This window comes from Myotis nattereri (assembly GCF_964212035.1).
Source record: "Myotis nattereri genome assembly, chromosome: 18".
NCBI classification, from domain to species: Eukaryota; Metazoa; Chordata; class Mammalia; order Chiroptera; family Vespertilionidae; genus Myotis; species Myotis nattereri.
In genome coordinates this window covers 19,592,721-19,612,603 of record NC_138093.1, presented here as the reverse complement: position 1 = coordinate 19,612,603, position 19,883 = coordinate 19,592,721, and the positions used below count along the sequence as shown (strand labels likewise).

Below are 19,883 nucleotides of genomic sequence, written 5' to 3'. Positions count from 1 at the left end.
TTTCTCTAAAGAGTCTTCTGGTAGAAATGCTTCCATCTGCTGGGCTCCCAGACTTTCCCTTCACCTCTGGTAGGGCACTCATCACAGTCGGCTATTAATTCTAGTGACGCAATTACCTTCCTCCAGGTGACACCAGGAGCTACCTGAGAGCTCTCCATGAGATCTAGCCCGGTCTCTGGCATGCAATCAGTATGGAACTGGATTTAATTAAGCAAGTTGTGCTCTGTACCCCAGTGCTCTCAGAGGTTCCTCAGATTTCAGTTATAAAATAATTATGATGTTTCAGGCGCTAGAAAATATAATTCACCTGTGTGTAGTCTTTGGGCCAGGGCAGTGCTATTTTATGCTCTAAAAGTCATAATTCACACACTGAAGTCGATGACTCCCTTAGAGCTCCTTTAGAGCTGAGCGTTCATAAGCTGTCACCTCCAACATACGAGCCATCCGAAGAAATTAATGGATAGCCAATAAGAAAGCAATTATTCCTTTCCTGCTGGAAGGATCAACTCCAATAGAGTTATGTCATATAATTGAAAACAGCATGAATTTGATATTTGAATCTGTCATTAGGTATTTTTAGAGCAAATGAATTATCTGGTGTTCTGAATGTGGGTGAGTATAATTTTTACAAGTGACTAGTCCTAAGATTTGTTTGTTTCTAAAGGGTTTCAATGCCCTAGAAACCCAGCAATTTCTACATTTACAAGATAATTAATTAGATGTTCTGAGACCACCTTTATATATAGGATGGCCCCAAGTTGTCCTCCAGGCCCCCACTGGTCCACGGACATCAAGCCCTAGGAGCACTGATAATACATGAGCACCTCCCTTGCCTCAAAGGCACGCACCTGGCATGCGTTATTTTCATAATCTAGTTTTCATTGATGTTAAGCCTTTGCAAAGACGGAAGGTGGTCCCTTCAGAGGCAGAACTTCCTCGCACTTGTCCTTGGGGTTCCAGCTAACTCTGCTCAGGCTGTGCCCTTTGCCTGCTCTCCCCACCTGCACCCCACGACCCCATCCACCTTTCCAACACCACCCCTCCATCTGGCCTGGGTCCTTCCCTCTTCAGGAGCCTGTACGGTCACTTCTCAACCCTCATCTCTGTTCACAGCTAGGAGTGCCTCTTAAACTTAAATTGGGTGATCTTCGGTTTAATAATAAAAATGGACTGCCTTGCTTTCTCAAACTTTGCTTTTATGTGCAGGAGTATAGTCTTCTCAACCAGATGATAAGGCCCAGGAGGGCAGAGACCACATTTTATATTCTGAACTAATTTCTCCATCTGTTCTAAGGAGTATCTCGGGCAGGAGATAAGAGCCATTGATCCAGGCTATAGTCTGATTGGCCATCTTTCATCCCAGGGAATTTTCTTTGCCGTTTTATTAAATGTAAAGAAGAGAAAGATGAAGAGTAATATGATGACGCTTCAAGAATAAATGAACAGCAAATGGGGATGTGCTGTTCCTCCAGCTCAGGAAACACAGACAAAAAAAAACCAGACATCAATGACGGCAAAAGTCAGACTCTTGGAAGAATTCTTGACCAAAATGGTGGAGACTAATTAGGATTTCATTATTTATATCCTACCTACTTCCAAAGGATGGAAACTGCTGCTGAAGGGAGGCTGTGGTGCCCGCAACAAAACTGAGTCTGGAAATATGACTCAGGAGTCAGCATGGCTCTACCTTACTATGTGCAACTGGGCAAATCACTCCCATGCATTGAGCCTCATCTGTAAAATGGGAATAATCCATTGGTGGTTCTCAGCATTTGATGGTATATATTTTTAAATTATATATATACAAATGCTCTATATATGTTAAGAATTCTCTGAGAGGGGAGGGGTCTATAAAAAGTGGATAAATTCTCACCTAAATGGGATCTCTGTTGACCAGAAATCCTGGGGCAAAGGCAGACCATCAGACTCTGCTGCCCAACAGGAAATGGTTCCCCCAGTGGGCAAAGCTGCCAGCTTTGCCAGTTGTATTGCAAAGTGGGAATCCAAACCTGGCTGACCTCATGCTCACTCCCAGGCATGACACAGTGTCCCTGCCTTGGTGGTATTCCCTGGGTCAAGGAGGAATTGTCCTGAGATATCAGGACGATTAGAGTTCTCACAGAGCACACTTGATGGAGCTATTGGAGGAGCCCAGAGTCAGATACCCACCCCCTCCCCCCCCGCCCCCCAGCCCAGCCCTGTGGTTTCTCTAATCCACTCCGCAAAGCCACAGACGTCCTGGGCTGAGCACTTGAATGCGCCCCACCGGTTCTGCACCAAAGGCCCTCCCTGCAGATCCGATGCAGCGCATCAGGGGGTGGCCGTCCTCCCACACCACCGCAGGCCGCTGACAGCTCCAGGCCGGCCATGCAGTCCAGTCTGCAGGGAGTTTTCTGCCCTCGGGTTCTTTTCAGAAACCTGACAGGCCCAATAAAGGCCCGGTGCTGATGGAGGGAGCGGCCCGCGTCCTCCCAGCAGCCCGCTGCCTCCGCTGACACAATGGGGCCGCAGTAATCCCATTACACCCTCGTCTTTCATAATTACTCTCTTTCTCCAAGTGACAGAGCATCCCAACGGCAGGGAAGGGAACTATTTTTACCTAAAAAAAAAAAAAAAAAAAAAAGACTCGTTTTTTCACAGATATAGTTCTGTTCTATAAATCACATTAGGGACAGAGTGGGTACTAAGGTTGGCGGAAGCAAGAAATCCCCAACACTGGCCACCAACCCCCCCGCCCCCCCCAAGAGTTCGCCTCGCCCAACCTGCCCAACAACCTACACACGCTTATTTTCTCCTCCTTTTTGTTTCTGAGGTTCCTCTCCCGGCCCCTCCCTGACTCTAGTCTAGGAGAAAAAAAAAGAAAGAAAAAAATTACAAAGGCATAGCTTCCCGTGAGTGACTTATGGCCTGCCTCTCCCCCCCCCCCCCGACCCCCCCCACACACCTACCTTCTTGAGACCAGCTCTCCTTGCCCTTCTCCTCCGATCTGGGAACATACGTCTGCAGGATATATTTCTAGAACAGTAGCACCTCAGTGAGAGAACATGAAGCCGGGGGAGGGCAGTGGAGGGGAAAAGCAAAATAAAGCCACTGAGGAGCCACGTTAGCTGGGGCAGGAGCTTCAGCTGGGCTGGGGTGACCTCCCAGAGGGGACGGCACCACCCCAGTCCCCAGGACCATCCTGCCATCTGCCTGCCTCTTACAAATTCCTCAAAGACACCCCAGTGCCGCCACGGTAGTTATATTGATAAGGAAGCTGGAGCGCTGGAAATGAATCAATGGCACCACCAGGATTTCTCGAGTATCAATCTATCGAATTACTGCACCTCCCTTGCACTCGAGTTTGTGGGGTCAATAGCTATCGGTCTCGCTCACCACGGTTAGTGTATCATTGAAGCCCGTGTATATTATCTGTCCCTCAGGGTTATATTTTCTCACTCTACCTATAGAACTCTCAGCTGCTCCTCTCGCCAGCCTGGCGCTCTCCCATTTCCCCCCTCCACCTTTCCTGTTTTTCCTTCCTTTCCCCTCCTCCCACCATCTCTGACTGGCCCATCTTGCTTCTAGGCCTGGAGTCTTCCTAGCTGTGGTCGGGTGATGCATCTGAGAGACGGGAAGGCAGTGAGAGGAGAGGAGGCGGCTCTACGGGTCCCCTCCAGTTTCCCAAGTGGTTTTTGGTGACAGATTTGCATTTAGCTTAGAGATGTAGACACCCCCTCACACCAAAGCCAGGTCATGGGTCTCAGAGCAGGTGGGGCCCCTCTAAAGGAGACAGTGTAGCAAATGCAGCACTAGGGTAAGCCATGGGATTAGACCAGGCTCTTGGCAGGGGACGTTGTGAAGACCTGCCCACAGCATTGCTGAGAAGTGCCACAGAAAGGCCTGCAGAGCAGTGAGCATCCTTCGCCACACAAGGAACAGGAGGCGGAGGCAGGGGAGGAAGCCAGGGACACAAGAAAGAAAAGTCATTTTGAAACAATTACTAAGTGACATGAGCTCGGCAGAACCAAGGGCACGTTTATCATGGGCATTAATAAGCTTTGGTTTCATTCCGCCTTCAGCAGGCGTCAGAAGTAGTGAGGAAAATGAGGCCCCTCATCCCATTCATCCCACCTGCTCTGTCTGTGCAGAAAAGCAACCTAAACGAAATGTGGAGACACAAGAGAGAGGCAGAGAGTCTGTGGTGTGATTAACAATGGCTGTTGACGGCCTGGTGGGAACACACCAGAGGGAGCTCAGAAAAGTGAATGAAGCAGAGGTTGCTGGTGCCAGCCCCAGTTTTCTGTGACTGCTGGCTCGGTGGGGAAGGGCACGTTTAAAGAACGTCTCCCAACTCCTCGAGGATCAAGGTTTGCTGGTGTAGAATTGCTTTTGATTCCCAGGACACAGGAGGCCGGCCACCATCAGACCAGCCTTCCCGCCAGGAGGTGGGAGACAGGATTGGCAGAGAAAGCATTAAGCTAAAAGTCATCACTGTCAGCAAGTCCTAAGTCTGATCCCAAGAAAGGAGGGTGTTGATTTGTGAGCGTGTTGATTTGTAAGTCTTTTCATGAGAATGGCATGTGGCCACTAATTAAGGCGGCGGAGAAACAGCAGTGAAGAGCACAGGCTACACACAGCTACACCAGCCTCGGTCTTGGCTCCTCTGCTTCAGTAGCTGCCAGTCTTGGTCAAATACCTTGTTTTTTCCTGAAGTTTTTTCCTCATCTCAAACAATGGAAATTAAAAGAGGAGCTACCATCATAGTGATATCATCATGGAGCCCAGCTGGTTGTTTACAGCCAATCTGATTGGTTGATGCCTCTTCCGATTGGGTGTTACTGGAGCCACACCAGTTACTCTCTTGACTCCTGAATATCACTCCTCTCTCTCTTATAAGTTGGTTGTCAGGCTTGAATGAAATTATAAGGGAAATGCTTAGCTCAGTGTCTGGTGAAAATGCCCAGTGGCATTCGTTATGGATTGAATCATATCCCACAAAGAAGATTTGCCGACAGTCTAACCCCCAGCACCTCAGAAAGTAACCTTATTTGGAAATAGGGTCATGCAGATGTGATTAGTTACGATGAAGTCATACTGAGTGATGGGTCCCTAATCTAGTATGACTGGTGTCCTTGAAAGAAGATGGCCACGTGATGACACAGAGACACAGGGAAGGGCCATGTGGAAATGAAGGCACAGGTGGGAGTGATGCATCTCTAAGCCCAGGAGGGCCTAGAGCAGCAGTTCTCAACCTGTGGGTCGCGACCCCTTTGGGGGTCGAACAACCCTTTCACAGGGGTCACCTAAGACCATCGGAAAACACATATAGAATTACATATTGTTTTTGTGATGAATCACTATGCTTTAATTATGTTCAATTTGTAACAATGAAATTGGGGGTCACCACAACATGAAGAACTGTATTAAAGGGTCGAGGCATTAGGAAGGTTGAGAACCACTGGCCTAGAGGGTCTCGCCCATCACCAGAAACCAGGAGACAGGCATGGGACAGACCTTCCCTCAGAGCCCTCAGCAGGAACTAACCCTGATGACATCTCGGCTTTGAACTTCTAGTGCCCAGAACCATACCTGTGTGAGAAAGCTGTGTAGTTTTAAGCTACCCAGTTTGTGGTAATTGGTTATGGCGGCCCTTGAACACAGGATTACGCTGGGCACACCCCTCAAATGCATGAACTCGAAAAGCATCCCGGAGAAGACCTAACATTCTTGTTAGTCCAGCCTCTCATGTGGTGCTCGAAAGGCCATCTTCAGCATTCTCAAGTAGTAGTCTCGCTGCTTGTGCTTGGCTACCTCCAGTGACGGGAACTCACTGCCTATCATGACAATCCAGTAGCTCTGACGATTAGAAAAACTGTTCTTTATAAGTAGCCAAAAATATGTTTTCCCATAGATTCCCCTTATTCAGTGGGAACTACTTCCCTTGAACCTTTTGTCATAGAAACGTCAAATCCCTTAGCATTTAACATCCCTTCAAATACTTGCATTCATTGAACAAGCCATGTTGCCATGTTATGTTATCTTACGTTCTAGCACATATCAGAGGTTATCACATGCAATTTCTTTTGTGTATAATGAACCCTATCTTCTCGATCTAAAGAGTAATCTATTAAAATCCAGTTCGATATTACATATCTCCTGGTAGACTACGTTATGCTGTGGGAAACACCAAAAAACAAAACCTGTGGTTCAGAAACCAGAGGATTCCTTCTCTCTCAGGCACTGCCACCTACTGTGGCGCAGCAGGGGCTCTCGGTTGGTTGTAGTAGCTCCGGGACCCAGACTGAGAAAGCAGCCAGCATCTGGAACACTCCCCCGTGGCAGGGATAAAGCTTCGGAGCGTCACCCATCGGCAATAATGCCCCGGCCCAGAGGTGACACTCCTCACTTCCCCTCACAACTCATTGGCCAGTGCTAGTGGCATGGCCTCACCCAACCAGCAGGAGGCCCGAAAATATAGTCCTAGACAATATAGTCCTTCCGTGTGTCTGGAAGCCAGGCCCAGGAACACTGGGCCCACGGCACTGGTGGTCACCCATCCCCTGAGTGGATTTCCTGCTGTTCCACCCTCCTGCTTGTTGGTCAAAGTCATGAGCACATTACACTGTCTTTATCCTACTTGTGTTTCCATCTCCTCCATGAGACTGAAAGCTGCTCAAGGGCTGGGATTAGGTCATAATAAACATTTGGTGTGTGGAGGTATTTGTGACCAGTGACTATGCATCCACAGTGAGAGCCAAGGTCCTGACAGTGGTGACCAGGCCATATCTGATCCAGATAGGGCAAGAACCAGACAGCTACTCTGCCTGTCCACAAACCACATCTATGCGTTTCACTGAATGCCAGGTACTAGCTAAGTATTATACGGGTACTAACTCGATCATCACTACAATTCCATAAGGAGGGTCCTCTTATGATCCCCACCTTACAGATGGGGAAACTGAGGCATGAAGAGCTACATGATCTACTACTCACAGGTAGAAAGCAAAGCAAAGGAGTGGGGTATGCACCCAGGCAGTCTGACTCCAGAGCCAGCTCTTACCCTTAGATCTCTAATCTTGACGTCTCTGGGCAGAATTTCCTCCATCCTAAGATGGGAATAACCCTAATGCTCCAACATAGGGATGTTCTGAGGGCCAAGTAGGTCAGGTGTGAGGTGCACAGTCCACATTCAGTACATGTTCCATTTGCTGCCTCATCCTTGGACTCAGTTACTCTCCCTTCATCAGCCCTTAGACCTTAATCTTCTTAGTAGCTTTAAAGCCACCTTTAGAACCCAACTTTGTTGGGCCTCTTTTCTCCTCTATGTGGGGAATAAAAAAGCAATATAATTTCCCTAAACCTGATTTGCATGACAGTAAATATATTGTTCTGTGTGGTTCTTTGTGACTGGGTAACCAGCAGAGGAGCTAATTTATTAGTTTAGCAATTTAAGCAGGACCTCGGAAGAATGGAGCCCTGATCACGGAGCGCTGGGACTGTGCTAATGAGAAGATTAGAGGCGTGTGCAGCCCGCACGGTCCCAGATAATCACGCGTGTACCCAAGGATTATTAACAGCCACAATTACCGGGAACTATATTATCTGCCTGGCTGGTTATTCTCAAGTCAACTTATATTGAAGAGATGAGCTTGGAAGAGTTAATAAGTTATTTTGAAGAGGCTGGTGGGTGTCCTTCATAATAACTATCTGTGGAAATGCAAAGGTGTGCCTGAGGCTCCACGGTACCTTCATCCTAATTCTCACCCAGGAGTAGAAAGAAGCACTGAATTTTCTTTGGAGAAAGAGACTCTCCACAGAGCCCGGGCCCCTGCCTCGCAGGCCCTCTTTGCTGGAACCACTTGCCAGCATGGGGGCTGGTCTCCTGTGTTGCAGATAATCTTTGGAAGCAGCGTCCATTTCAGGGGACAAAGCTCTGGGCTTTATGACCCTGGTAGTTCCCGTCCCTTCCCAGCCTCCCTCCCCTTGAAAGTCTTTGGCCGCCTGTCCTTGGGCTTTGAAGGACTCTGCACAGTATGGCACCCAGCGCAGGTCTCAGAGGTAACTTCAGTCCTGTTTCTCTTGCAGATTCCGACAATTCCATGCTGTGAGCTGCGGGCTGGTCTTGAACCCAGAGCTCTGCACGGAGGATGGGGGCCGACGGGGAAACTGTGGTCCTGAAGAACATGCTCCTTGGCGTCAACCTGATTCTTCTGGGCTTGATGCTCAAGCCCACAGAGTGTCAGCTAGAGGTCCCCACGGAGAGGGGCCAGAGACCGGCGGTGGAGGAGGAAGGAGGCATTGCCAGCTACAACACATCCGACAAAGAGCCGCCCGTGGTCTTCAACCACGTGTACAACATCAACGTGCCCCTGGACAGCCTCTGCTCCTCGGGGCTGGAGGCCTCGGCCGAGCAGGAGGTGAGTGCAGAAGACGAGGCGCCGGCCGAGTATCTGGGCCAGACCTCCGACCCAGAGAGCCAGGTCACCGTCACCCACAGGATCAACCTCCCCAGAAAGGCCTGCCCGTGCGCCGCCGGCTCGGCCCAGGTGCTGCAGGAGCTGCTGAGCCGCATCGAGATGCTGGAGAGGGAGGTGTCAGTGCTTCGGGACCAGTGCGGCAGCAGCTGCTGCCAAGAAAGTGCAGCCACAGGTAGGGCTGGGCCCCTGCAGGGGCTTCGGGTGGGAAGAGGAGGGGAATCGGCCCCTCTTCATGTGGAAGGAAATGAGCCCCAGTATGTAGCTCTGTGATAAAGCGTCTATGAGATCTGCACACAGTCCTCCCGGAGGACTGGCACCCGCATCCTCCACACCCACACACTCGCCTAGTCCGTGTGAAAGACATTACTTGCTTCTGGGGGGATGAGTCAGGGAATGGCACATCCGTTCAGCACAGCAGTGAGCAGGGAGTTTGATGTCTGTCTTCATTCATCTTGGGTTTTTACAGGCTGTTGAATTGATATCTCTCCGTGTTAACCTGAGGGACTAGGGAATGCAGGCGCATGTTCACTCAGTCGCAGCCTTTCTCCCATCTGAGTAAATGATAGTCATCAAGGTCTCCCAGGACCCATCCCCGTCTTCTCCAGCAAGATGGAAGTTTTGGCCCCTGCCCCCTCCACCGGCACGCACGTGTGCACACACCTGCTCACACACACATGCACACACACGCATATTGCTTATTCTACACCCCTTCCAAAGGCTGAATGTCCAGGAGAGGTAACTCCAGCCTCACTCACTCCCTGCAAGTAACACTTAGGAGTTACTGTCTGTGCCTCTCTGATAGGTCATTAGGTTTTCAGAGTCTGATTCCCTGAGTTCAAATCTGGACTCTGTTATTTACTAGCTTAATCCTTAAGCAAGTCCCATGACCTGTGCCTTTCGTTCCCTGTTGACAAATGGGGATAGAGCAGAATGGCAAGGAGCATTAAGATACAAGCATTCGCTCAGGTGAAAGCCTGGCTCCTCATGAGCCCACAGGAGCATGACCTATTGCCCGCTAACCTGCCTGAGCAGCAGCTGTTTGCCGCCTTGTGTGCACATCTCCTCTCACCCAAAGGCCCCGTAGAGTCCTGCCATCCTGCCCTTCATCCTTTGGTGAGAGCAGGAATCTGTCGCACTAGCTTGGGTTCCAGCTTTCACGTCTCATATCTCCAGGCTCTGGCAGGGATGAAGGCAGAAGTGGCCTGTATGGCCCACATGTCTTGAGCCACACAGACGTGAGTGTGGGCAGTCTTTGAGTAGTGAGGTGCCATGGTTTTCTCACCTCCTCCTCTCCCCAACCAAAACCATAAATAAAACAGTCTGAAGAAGAGAAGAAAGTCCAGTTGCCCAGGCTCCCATCCCTCAGTGAGAACTGTCAGGTCGGTTATCCATGGAGCCAGAACATGGGGAAATCATAGGTGTCCATGAACATGGGCTCTTTGCTGCCCGGGACACTAGGCGGCTTTCTGAGTGGCTTTTCCCCTACCTCCCACCAGGCTCCCTGGCAGAAGTGGGGAAATCTACAAGCGAGCCTGTGTTCAGCAATGTCAGTGTGCTATCCGTTCAGGCCGTGAGGGTGACTGAAGTGCCAGGATTAAACAGGATGTAACTTACTGCACTTCAGATCCCCAAGGCCAAGTGCAGAGAAGGATGCCACGCCGGTGCTGGGCTTGTGTTTGTTTAATAAGTCTGTGTGATTCATGTTAGCCAGATAGATTAGCCACTGTGCTTCTAGCGTGGTAAGGGCTAGGGCAGAGATGCGCACAGCATCCTAAAAGGATCATAGCAAACAGTGACTGCAGGAGACTGAGATTGAGGGAGGCCTTTGAACTGACCTTGGAGCCAAGGGCTGAAGCATGAGCAGAGTGAGTGTGAGGGCAGGAAGCAGAGGGAGTAGGGCAAGTCCGTGGCAGATACGATCTTGCCCTGCATAGCAAACCCAGTGCTCAGCCTACATGCCCTGGGAACCCCTTCAGTCCCCGGAGCACCTGGGCATCTTTGTCAGGGGCTGTCCTTGGGCTATGGGACCCTCCTTGGCTTGCCCAGAGAGAGAATGGAGGAGCCTGAGCCTTTACACCCCCAGGGACAGCCCTTAACCCATGATGAGGGGTAACCTGCACTGTGACCCGAGCATCCTGCAAGACTAACCCCCAGTTACCTTCCCTGGACTTGGCCCACAATGTACCTGGCTGGGGCTCCTTCCCTCCCCAAACTTCCCCTTCCCCCAACCAGATTTTTGGGGACCACTTTGTAATAAGTCACTTTCACTTGAATCTTCATCTAAGGCCTCTTCCTGGGGAATGGAAGCTGAGACACCTCAAAACTGAGCTCCTGATGTACAGGGACCAGATCTCACTCATTCTTATCCCAGCGCCATGCTAGGCACAGACAACCTACTGGGGAATATATTTATGAAATTGATTATATGGGTTGAAATGAACTCTCAGTGACATACATTGATCAGAGAGGGAAAAGAGGTCTCTGCCCACCCCGCCCCAGGCACCATTTTCAGGGGGTGCCACTGCCCCCCTTTGACCTTCTCCTTGACCTTTCCAGGACAACTGGACTACCTCCCTCACTGCAGTGGCCACGGCAACTTCAGCCTCGAGTCCTGCGGCTGCATCTGCAATGAAGGTTGGTTTGGCAAGAACTGCTCAGAGCCCTCGTGCCCCCTGGGCTGCTCCAGTCGGGGCGTGTGTGTGGATGGCCAGTGCATTTGTGACAGCGAATACAGTGGCGAGGACTGCTCCGAACTCCGGTGCCGCACCGACTGCAGCTCCCGGGGGCTCTGTGTGGACGGGGAGTGTGTCTGTGAGGAGCCCTACACTGGCGAGGACTGCAGCGAGCTGAGGTGCCCCGGGGACTGCTCCGGGAAGGGGAGCTGTGCCAATGGGACCTGTGTGTGCCAGGAGGGCTATGTGGGCGAGGACTGCGGCCAGCAGCACTGTCTGAATGCCTGCAGCGGGCGAGGACACTGCCAGGAGGGACTCTGCTTCTGCGAAGAGGGCTACCAGGGCCCCGACTGCTCGGCAGGTAGGAAGGGGCACTCCTGGGCGTTGGCATGGGCGGCCCAGCAGACTCACTGGAGAGGGGAGGAGAGATGGGAAGGAAGGTGGATTTTAGGCAAAATAATTCCCCATTGGGTTGTGCTCGCTTGCTTTCCAAGGGAGCTGGTTTCTTCGTCAATCACAGTGGATGGGGCAGACTTAAAGGGGGGAAGGGGAAACCTGAAAAGGTCAGGTTTATGCTGAAAGTTGGGTCTTACGCTCAGACTGAACAAAGGCAACAGCAACAGTGACAGCTTCCCACTGTCCTTGAGTGGAGGGAAGGGGAGAGATGGGCCAGGGGACCACCTTAGGCAAGGCCGCTCTGACTCAGAGGGCGTCCAGAATATCCCCCTTGCTCGCCACCATGTCCCAGGACAAGTCTCAACCACCACTTGAGATGGGGTTAGCCTGTGATTTTGGAGCCTATATTACTCAGTGTTAGTTTATGAAATGGTCTAGTGTCCACATGGAAAAAGAAGTGTTTGTAGGTAAGGAATGAAATGCAAACAGGAATAAAGCAGCCAAGGCATCAAGCAGCAGCTCACATTCTGACAATCAGTGCAGAATGTTAGAAGGCCGTGACTCACGCTGTTCCAGATGACATGCAGCAAATTGGAACCAAGCCCATCTGGGGTCTACAGCACGGACACCGTACAGAGGTGTCCTAAAACCAGGAAGGAAATCCTGCGGTGGGAAGAATACCAGCATCTCACTGGAGATGACTTTTTTGCCTAAAATTAGATTATTTTTATCGTCTCACTATTATTGCTCATCTGCTGACTAAATGTGTGTTTCTAAATAGCACAGATTAAGGGATTGACCTTGATCCATTTCGTCTGCACTTCAATTTGTAACAGTGGGCTGGAGTGCCCATGAGGGGGATTTAAAATGCAATTTAAAAAAATGACAAACAGACATTTTTAACCCTCCTGATGGGGTGATTCTGGGAATTTTCCGATCAGCCCTCTGATGTCAGTTTACGGGAGGAATGCTGGAAGCCTTTACTTCTTCAGCATCCTCAGTGACTCCCCTGAGCGAGCAGGCCAGCCACACCAGGCTCCTGCACTGTGACTTCAACTTAAATTCTATCGAAGTTCATTGTCAATAACAACAACAACAACAACAAACAAACAAACAAAAACAACTCCCACAAGTGAGCAAATAATAATGTACTGCTTAGGAAAAAATATTTTCATGTTCCTTCACTTTTTTCCATATTCAATAATTTCATTTAGCTTCCTGGTTTATTTTCTGAATTGAAATATCTTTTTGAAAGTATACTTAGTTCTACCAACTGTTATGAAAGAAAATTGAAGCAGAAGTGAAGCCTCGCTGTTTCTAGATCTGAAATCACTAGGTGGTTGCTGGGGAAGGGAGGCTGACACGTGGTCCCGATTCCCACCCACAGGGTGCGGCTCCCTGGGCCCCATCTGAGGATGTGAAAGAGCAGCTGGGGCCACTGCTCCGTATGGCTACCCTCTAGTCCACGTGATTCTGAATGGAATGGCTCTGTGTTGGACTGTACATACCTGTCATGTTCTACAGGGACAGGTCTCCTTGCAGACAGAATCTTAAATCTGATCCAGGGTCCAAACCGAACTGGAGCCCTCCCGGCCATTCAGGAAGGCGCCACAGCTGTTAGTATAGCTCCTGCTCAACTGGGTGGAGTCCAAACCCTGAGCCCATGTGACCTCCAACATGTCCCCTCTGGCTGTTGGAGGATCATTTCTGAAGGCCCAGATAAATTACTTCACAGGTTCCCAAAGCATGTGAGGAGGGACAGTTACATCATCTCCATCTGTTTCTATAGCAACCCGAGCCATCACTCGCTGTAGAGGGACTGCTCTCGATGCCTTTTAAACCAAATGCCCGGGTCTCTGCCAGAGACCAATGAAGGGCATTGTCTAAAGTGCTGCTTTGCTGGCTCATGCGGGAGAGGGGGTAGTTATCCTCTATTGGTCATCTCTGGCCAGGCACACACACTACAGCGTCACTGCCGCCTTCGCCCACAGGCATGAGGAGGTGAAAACACGGAGAACCACAAAACCGACGTCCTCGCAGGCCACTCTTCCCACTCTGCCAGGGTGCAGGAAGCCCGCCTGCCTGCTGTGTGGGTTTCATTCTGAGGCCCCGAGCTGCTAGAGGCTGGATGCAATTGAGAGTTGGCGAGGACACCGTACTGGACTCCCAGCCTTGGTCTTTGCTCGTAGTGGGCCATGGGGCGAAATCACAACCATCCTGCCTGTTCTCTGGCCACGTGAAGCTATGGCACAGTAAATTCATGAATAGGAGCACTTAAAACAGGCCTCAGAAAGAAGCTGCTCTGGGCTCCTCATTCCCCAGATGTAAAAAGCAGCAGTTCAGAGAGACAGAGATTCTTGCAGGGCCAGACAGCTAATGGATGGCAGGGCGAGAATGAGAACCCTGGTCACCGACCACCTTCTAGCACTCTTTAATCCTCTCCGGAATGCCGAGTAGAGAGGAACTGAAAAATAAAAATGTGAAAAGCCACATACACCAAGAAATAGTCTCTTGATATGAAAGCCAAGCTCTGTCAAATGATAAAAAGAAATCAGATGTTGGAACCAACTGTTCACACCTCCCCCAGTGCAGCAGGTTAATGCAGGAGCTGGCCAATGCGTGAAAGAACAGGATGAAAGAACCAGCAGAGCAGGGTCCCCGGACTTCCTCCGTCAGACCCATGGGGATCCATCAACGTCAGCCTCTGCCTCTGCTTCTGCCTGCGCCCCAGCCAGCCCTGCCTTTGGCACCTGAAATCACTCGTTCGTTGGAGCAAAACACTTCACGCAACTAATCTAGGTGTAACATTGATGCAAATCTACAAGGGAAACAGCATGGCATCTTTGCAAATATGCAACTCCATGCCTCAAACCAGTCTTTTTCCATTTTTTTGTTGTTAATCCTCACCCAGGGATATTTTCCCATTGATATTTAGAGAGAGAGTAGAAGGAAGGGGGAGAGACAGAAAAACATCGATGTGAGAGAGACACAGAATGGAACCCTGGGCCCTTAAATCCACGGGTTGACGCTCTATCTACTGAGCCAAACCAGTTGGGCCTAATCTATTCCCTTTTAATCACCCTCTCTTCCCCAGGTTTCAAGGTTGGAACCCCAGAAAGTAAGACACTGCTTTGCACCCTAAATTCACAGCATCAAGGCACATGGTTCCTTTATAGTTTGCTTTTAAGTTCAGTACTATTTCATTTCATAGGAATTACTGACCCCCAGTGCACACAGCTGCTGCCAGTTTCAAGGCAAGTGGGGACCATCTCATCAGAAGGAGAAGCAGTGCCTACCACCAGCCTCGTGTCCCACGATAAAACCTTACCAGGTGAAGTTATCAAGATAAAAAAACCTTCCACACCTCATTTTTACTTTAAAATCCCCAAGTGCTCGTCTGGGATCATCCTCTGTTGGCATCCTCTGGAGCTTTCTTTTCGGGAAGAAGGAGCCAAAAAGGAATACTGACTTGTCCCAAATGCCCCAAGAGCTGCTGGTGACGGGAAATTTGGAAGGGCCATTCCTGTCACTGTGGGAGGGGACGTCCCGCAGAGGAAGCCTGGAATCGGTGTGACTCACGGGCTGCAGGCACTAGAGACCCATTTTTAAAAGAAGTTGCTACGATAAGCAGTCTGGAATTCACCCGCTAAAGGACAGTCTGAATTATTCTCCAACCTGGTTTTCCGTTGGAGGGCTGAGTATGCATGAAAGAAGATATCCGACACCACCATGACCCGGTCTACAAACTGGCAGGGAAGGAACACTCAGTGTAGACAACCTGGATTTGAGAATCAATTCTTCTGTAACCCACTTCCTGGGCTTTTGGCAAGTCCCTTAACCTGGGCCTTAGTTTCTCCATCTATAAGGCTGGGATCATTATAGCTACACGATCTGCTTCACTTGGGCTGCTGTGGGCAGATTTTTTAAAATTCTAATTAGAATGTGTGTCTGAACATGTTTTATAGAGTCAGAAAGGTTTCTTTAAACCAGCGGTCGCCAACCTTTCGGACCTCACGGACCACTAGTGGTCCGCAGACCACCAGTTGGCAAGCGCTGTGATAGACTGTGAAATGCTATGCCGCCTCAAAGGGGTGTTGTTTACTGGGTGAGAGCTTAGACCCATTCTGTCTGGTTCAAACCATAGCTCTGTGCCTGCTAACAGTTTCGTTTCTCATCTATAAAATAGGGGTAATAATGATACATGTCCCACAGTGTTGGTGAGAGGATTTAGCATCGTTCTTGATGCATAATAAATGCTTACTATAGTCACGCAAACTACTCGGGGTTCTATAGATCAATTCTTTCATTCCCCCTTGGCCCAGGCGTTATTCTGAGGCACTATACACAATGTTCTTATTGCAGTTTAAACTTCATTAATGTCAGAATTAGAAATGATACGAGCTTATTATCAATTATCATTTGAAAGTCTATTTAAATTTCATTTACATTTAGTTTTATACATTTAAAGAATAAATTTTTAATGTTTGGTTTTGGTCAACATTTGCCATCTTCAGTCAGAGGAAGCTCTGTTGCTTAGACTGTTTCACACAATGAACAGTTTGGGGCAAAAACAATCAAAGCAGATACTCAACATTGCAAATATGAGGTCCTAATGTCCATCCTAAGAGTCTGGGTGCCTCTTTTTGGCCACTACTGAGAATTTGAGGGTGCACATGTGAGCACAATCGGGGGGAGCAGGGGCAGCCACATTCCACACACAAATCCTGTGTACAATAGCCGGCTCAGTCCTACACTCTTATATGGTAAAAAAGAAAAAATGAGAATTCTTGGAGGAGAAATTCAAACCAATGGCAACTTTTAAACTAACCGAAGCTTCCATTACATATAAACTTATACGTTAATTATGACTATTTAAATATTGGCCCGATCTTTGATTTCATCTATGAGCACCAACTGCAGGCACACTAGAATTAGCCTCCTAATTGGTCTTAAAGGTTCAATTATTTAATACCACATTCCTGGTGAATCTCTATTTCCTAAGAGAACCATACATGAAGGGCTATTTCTAGGAGGTTTAATCTTTGGTGATTCTTTGATTAGCATTTGAACAAGAGAGAAAAGCAAAGCCCTCAAGAATGCTTCTTTATCATTATCCCCGAGATCAAGGCTAATAAAAATTAGCTTAAGTTACATTTCTTTCAAAACTTAAAGTATCTTTTTAGGAGAGAAAATGATACAATGAAGCATTATTGTATGTCTTTAACTGTCCATGGTACCCAGGACTTACTGTTTGGGCTTCTTATTGTCTACAAAATAACCAGGAGTAAGCCTTTATTTCCACTTGCAAAATCAAATATTGTCTTCTAGGGTAATTTGGTGACAACTTATTAAACTATCAAAAATTTTGACCACTGGTATGCTGTTAAGTATCTAATAACTGAAGAAAAAAATGAAAGTTCTTGCTTTATAGCATTTGCCAATTTCCACGGTGTAAATACTCCCTCTGTGGCCAATTTCAAACTACCAACATGACATCACTACACATGGAGTTGGCAATAGCTGTGCGTAGAATACAATTATATAGCATTGCCACCAGAGAGACACAACACATGTACATTACCTCAAGGGCACAGAAAATAGTAAAATGTAGCAAAATAATTTGAAACTGATGAATTTTGAGTATTTATTACCTTTGTTTGTAATATAATTTACTTAATTCTGAGTTTATATTTAATCATTCACAATGGCTCTATTTAACAACTGTCCTGCAAAATTCGGGAGAATTTGACCATCAACTTTCAGGAGTCAGTAGGAGCTGATTCCAGCACACCACTGACTCAGGGCGCCATGGAGGTGGGAAAACTCAGCACAGAAAGTCAAGAACCTGCGCACAAGGGCATTGGAAGTCACCCAGCCATTGAGCTGAGCAGAACATTGAAAAGGGGCACCTGGGGTGAGATGTGAGGGAGAAAGGTGAGTCGAGGATGGAGAAGGCAGTCCTCTGAGCTCATGCTGTCTGTGTATTGCCTCCCGGTAGCTGCCCCTCCAGAGGACTTGCGAGTGGCTGGTATCAGCGACAGGTCCATTGAGCTGGAATGGGACGGGCCGATGGCAGTGACGGAATATGTGATCTCTTACCAGCCGACGGCCCTGGGGGGCCTCCAGCTCCAGCAGCGGGTGCCTGGAGATTGGCGTGGTGTCACCATCACAGAGCTGGAGCCAGGTCTCACCTACAACATCAGCGTCTATGCTGTCATTAGCAACATCCTCAGCCTTCCCATCACTGCCAAGGTGGCCACCCGTACGTACCATTTCCCGTCCTGCTTCATTTTTCTTTTCTCCTCCATGAGATCATGGGCATTCATGATAGTACGCAGTGTCTTTTCTTAATTCTTCAGGGATGCCTGCAATAGTCATTGCGCTTGAGGGGACAGTCTTCCGACATGACCCCCTTGGGAAAGGGTATGCCGATACAAAGGCACTTCGATGAACAGGGTTTCCAAACTCAGGCAGCTTCCATCAATTACAGAAACAAAGGACAAAAAGTTCTTTATTGAGCTCTTTCTTGTTCTAAGCTAGATCTGAATAGAGGTCAAGGGAAGTTATGAGAATTCTACAGACTTTGATTCTAGTTAGGGATTAAAACCAGGAGATCTGAAATGGGACGTATGATAAGCGTGTGCTAAAGGTGTGTTACAGATGGTAAGTGTATAGTAGAGTGGGAAAATATCTTATTTAAGATCACAACTGACAACACCCACTTCTCATGGAGAGGTGGCATAATTTCCTGGTGGTCTCTTGTTTAACAAAATATCTTGATAGCCCATTTTGATTATAAAAGTTGAGGTTCTAGAACAGGGGTCGGGAACGTCCAGCCCAAGGACTGTATAAGGCCTGCAGAATCATTTGGGGTGAGTTAATTAAACATTTGACTAAATGCAGCAGGCTAATTTTTAAGTTGATAATTTTGTATGGCCTGCAAATGATGTAATAAATACCCAAATGGCCCTTGGCAAAAAAAGTTCCCCACCCCTACTCTAGAACATAGTTTAGAAAATTTCAATGGGGAGAAAAGAGTGAGAGAGAGCAAGTAAACTGCTCTCGTTAAGAAATGGGCATTTCCCTTTTTCATTTATAACAAGGGAAAACTCCTATAGGTGTGTCTCTATATTTTGTATGTTTATTTAAGCACAAATTTTAGAAGATTGCATACCAGCTATTAACATTGACTATATTAAGGAGGAGACTGGGAAGGAGTTAGGAAGTCACTGTTATTTTTTTCTCTTTATTCACCTCTGACTTCTTAAATCATTTCCAATGCCACTTCCTGACTCTCAGACACAAGCTCAATTCTGACACTACCTGGAGTTGGTGTCAGATCCCACAGGTTTAGGCTCAGTCTCAGGGGATGGCCCCCACCTCAGGTCCCAGCTTGTCATCAGTACTTCTGACCCCATGGCTATAAACTCAGGGGGTCTCCACAGCCTCTCCTTAGATTTGATAATTAATGATGACAACTCACAGAACTCAGGAAAGTGCTTTACTTACCAACTTACTATAAAGGACACAACTCAGGAGCAGCCAGATGAAGTGATGTGTAAGGCAAGGTATGTAGGGGATGGGCGTGAAGCTTCCATGCCCCCTCGAGTACTCAGCCTCTCAGTACCTCCATATGTGTACCCACTGGAAGCTCTCTGAGCCCCCCCCCCCCATGTTTGGGGTTTCTTATGGAGAGATGATTATGGAGGCACAATTGATTAAGGCATGGAGGTTGGGAGAGGGGCTGAAGGTTCCAACCCTCCCATCATGCCTTGGTTTCTCCAGAGACGGGCTATCTGGGGGCCCAGCCGCCAATTATCTCATAATCACACAAAAGATCTTATTAGTCCAGAGATTCCAAGTGTTTTAGGAACAGTGTGCTAGGAACCAGCGACAAAGACCAAATATTTACTTTTAATTTTTATTGCGGAAACTATTACATATGTCCCCTTTTCCCCCCATTGACCTCTTCCAGCCTGCCCCCGCCCCCAACTCTAGGCCCTCACCACCCCATTGTCTGTGTCCATGGATTATGCATATATGCATGCAAGTTTGTTGGTTGATCTTGTCTCACCCACCCACCCTTCCCTGCCTGCCCGCTGAGGTTCCACAGTCTATTCTATGCTTCTATGTCTCTCGGTCTATTTTTGTTCATGATGTCACAGAAATTTTAGCAGTAGCGCAGAACCAGAACAAGGGGTGACCATGAACCATAAGCTCTCGGGTCATAAATGAAACTTATCACCAAATATGAACTAAGAGATCGGGGCCCATTTTATGTTCATCTCAAATGACAAGATGGTACTTGGGTAACAGAAAGTTCAGAAAATGGGGAGGTCAAAGGAGAAAGAGTTGG

General features: G+C 48.3%; 1 protein-coding gene across 1 annotated transcript in view; it reads left to right on the top strand.

Moving 5' to 3' along the window:
- TNR (tenascin R) overlaps nucleotides 1-19,883 on the top strand; it is a 321,237-nt gene that overhangs the window by 254,747 nt on the left and 46,607 nt on the right. The window contains exons 3-5 of the mRNA XM_081112117.1: nucleotides 8,068-8,631; nucleotides 11,016-11,492; nucleotides 17,526-17,789. Of these exons, the coding sequence (XP_080968243.1) occupies nucleotides 8,130-8,631; nucleotides 11,016-11,492; nucleotides 17,526-17,789 (1,243 nt within the window). The 5' untranslated portion in view covers nucleotides 8,068-8,129. The remainder of the gene's footprint in view (nucleotides 1-8,067; nucleotides 8,632-11,015; nucleotides 11,493-17,525; nucleotides 17,790-19,883) is intronic.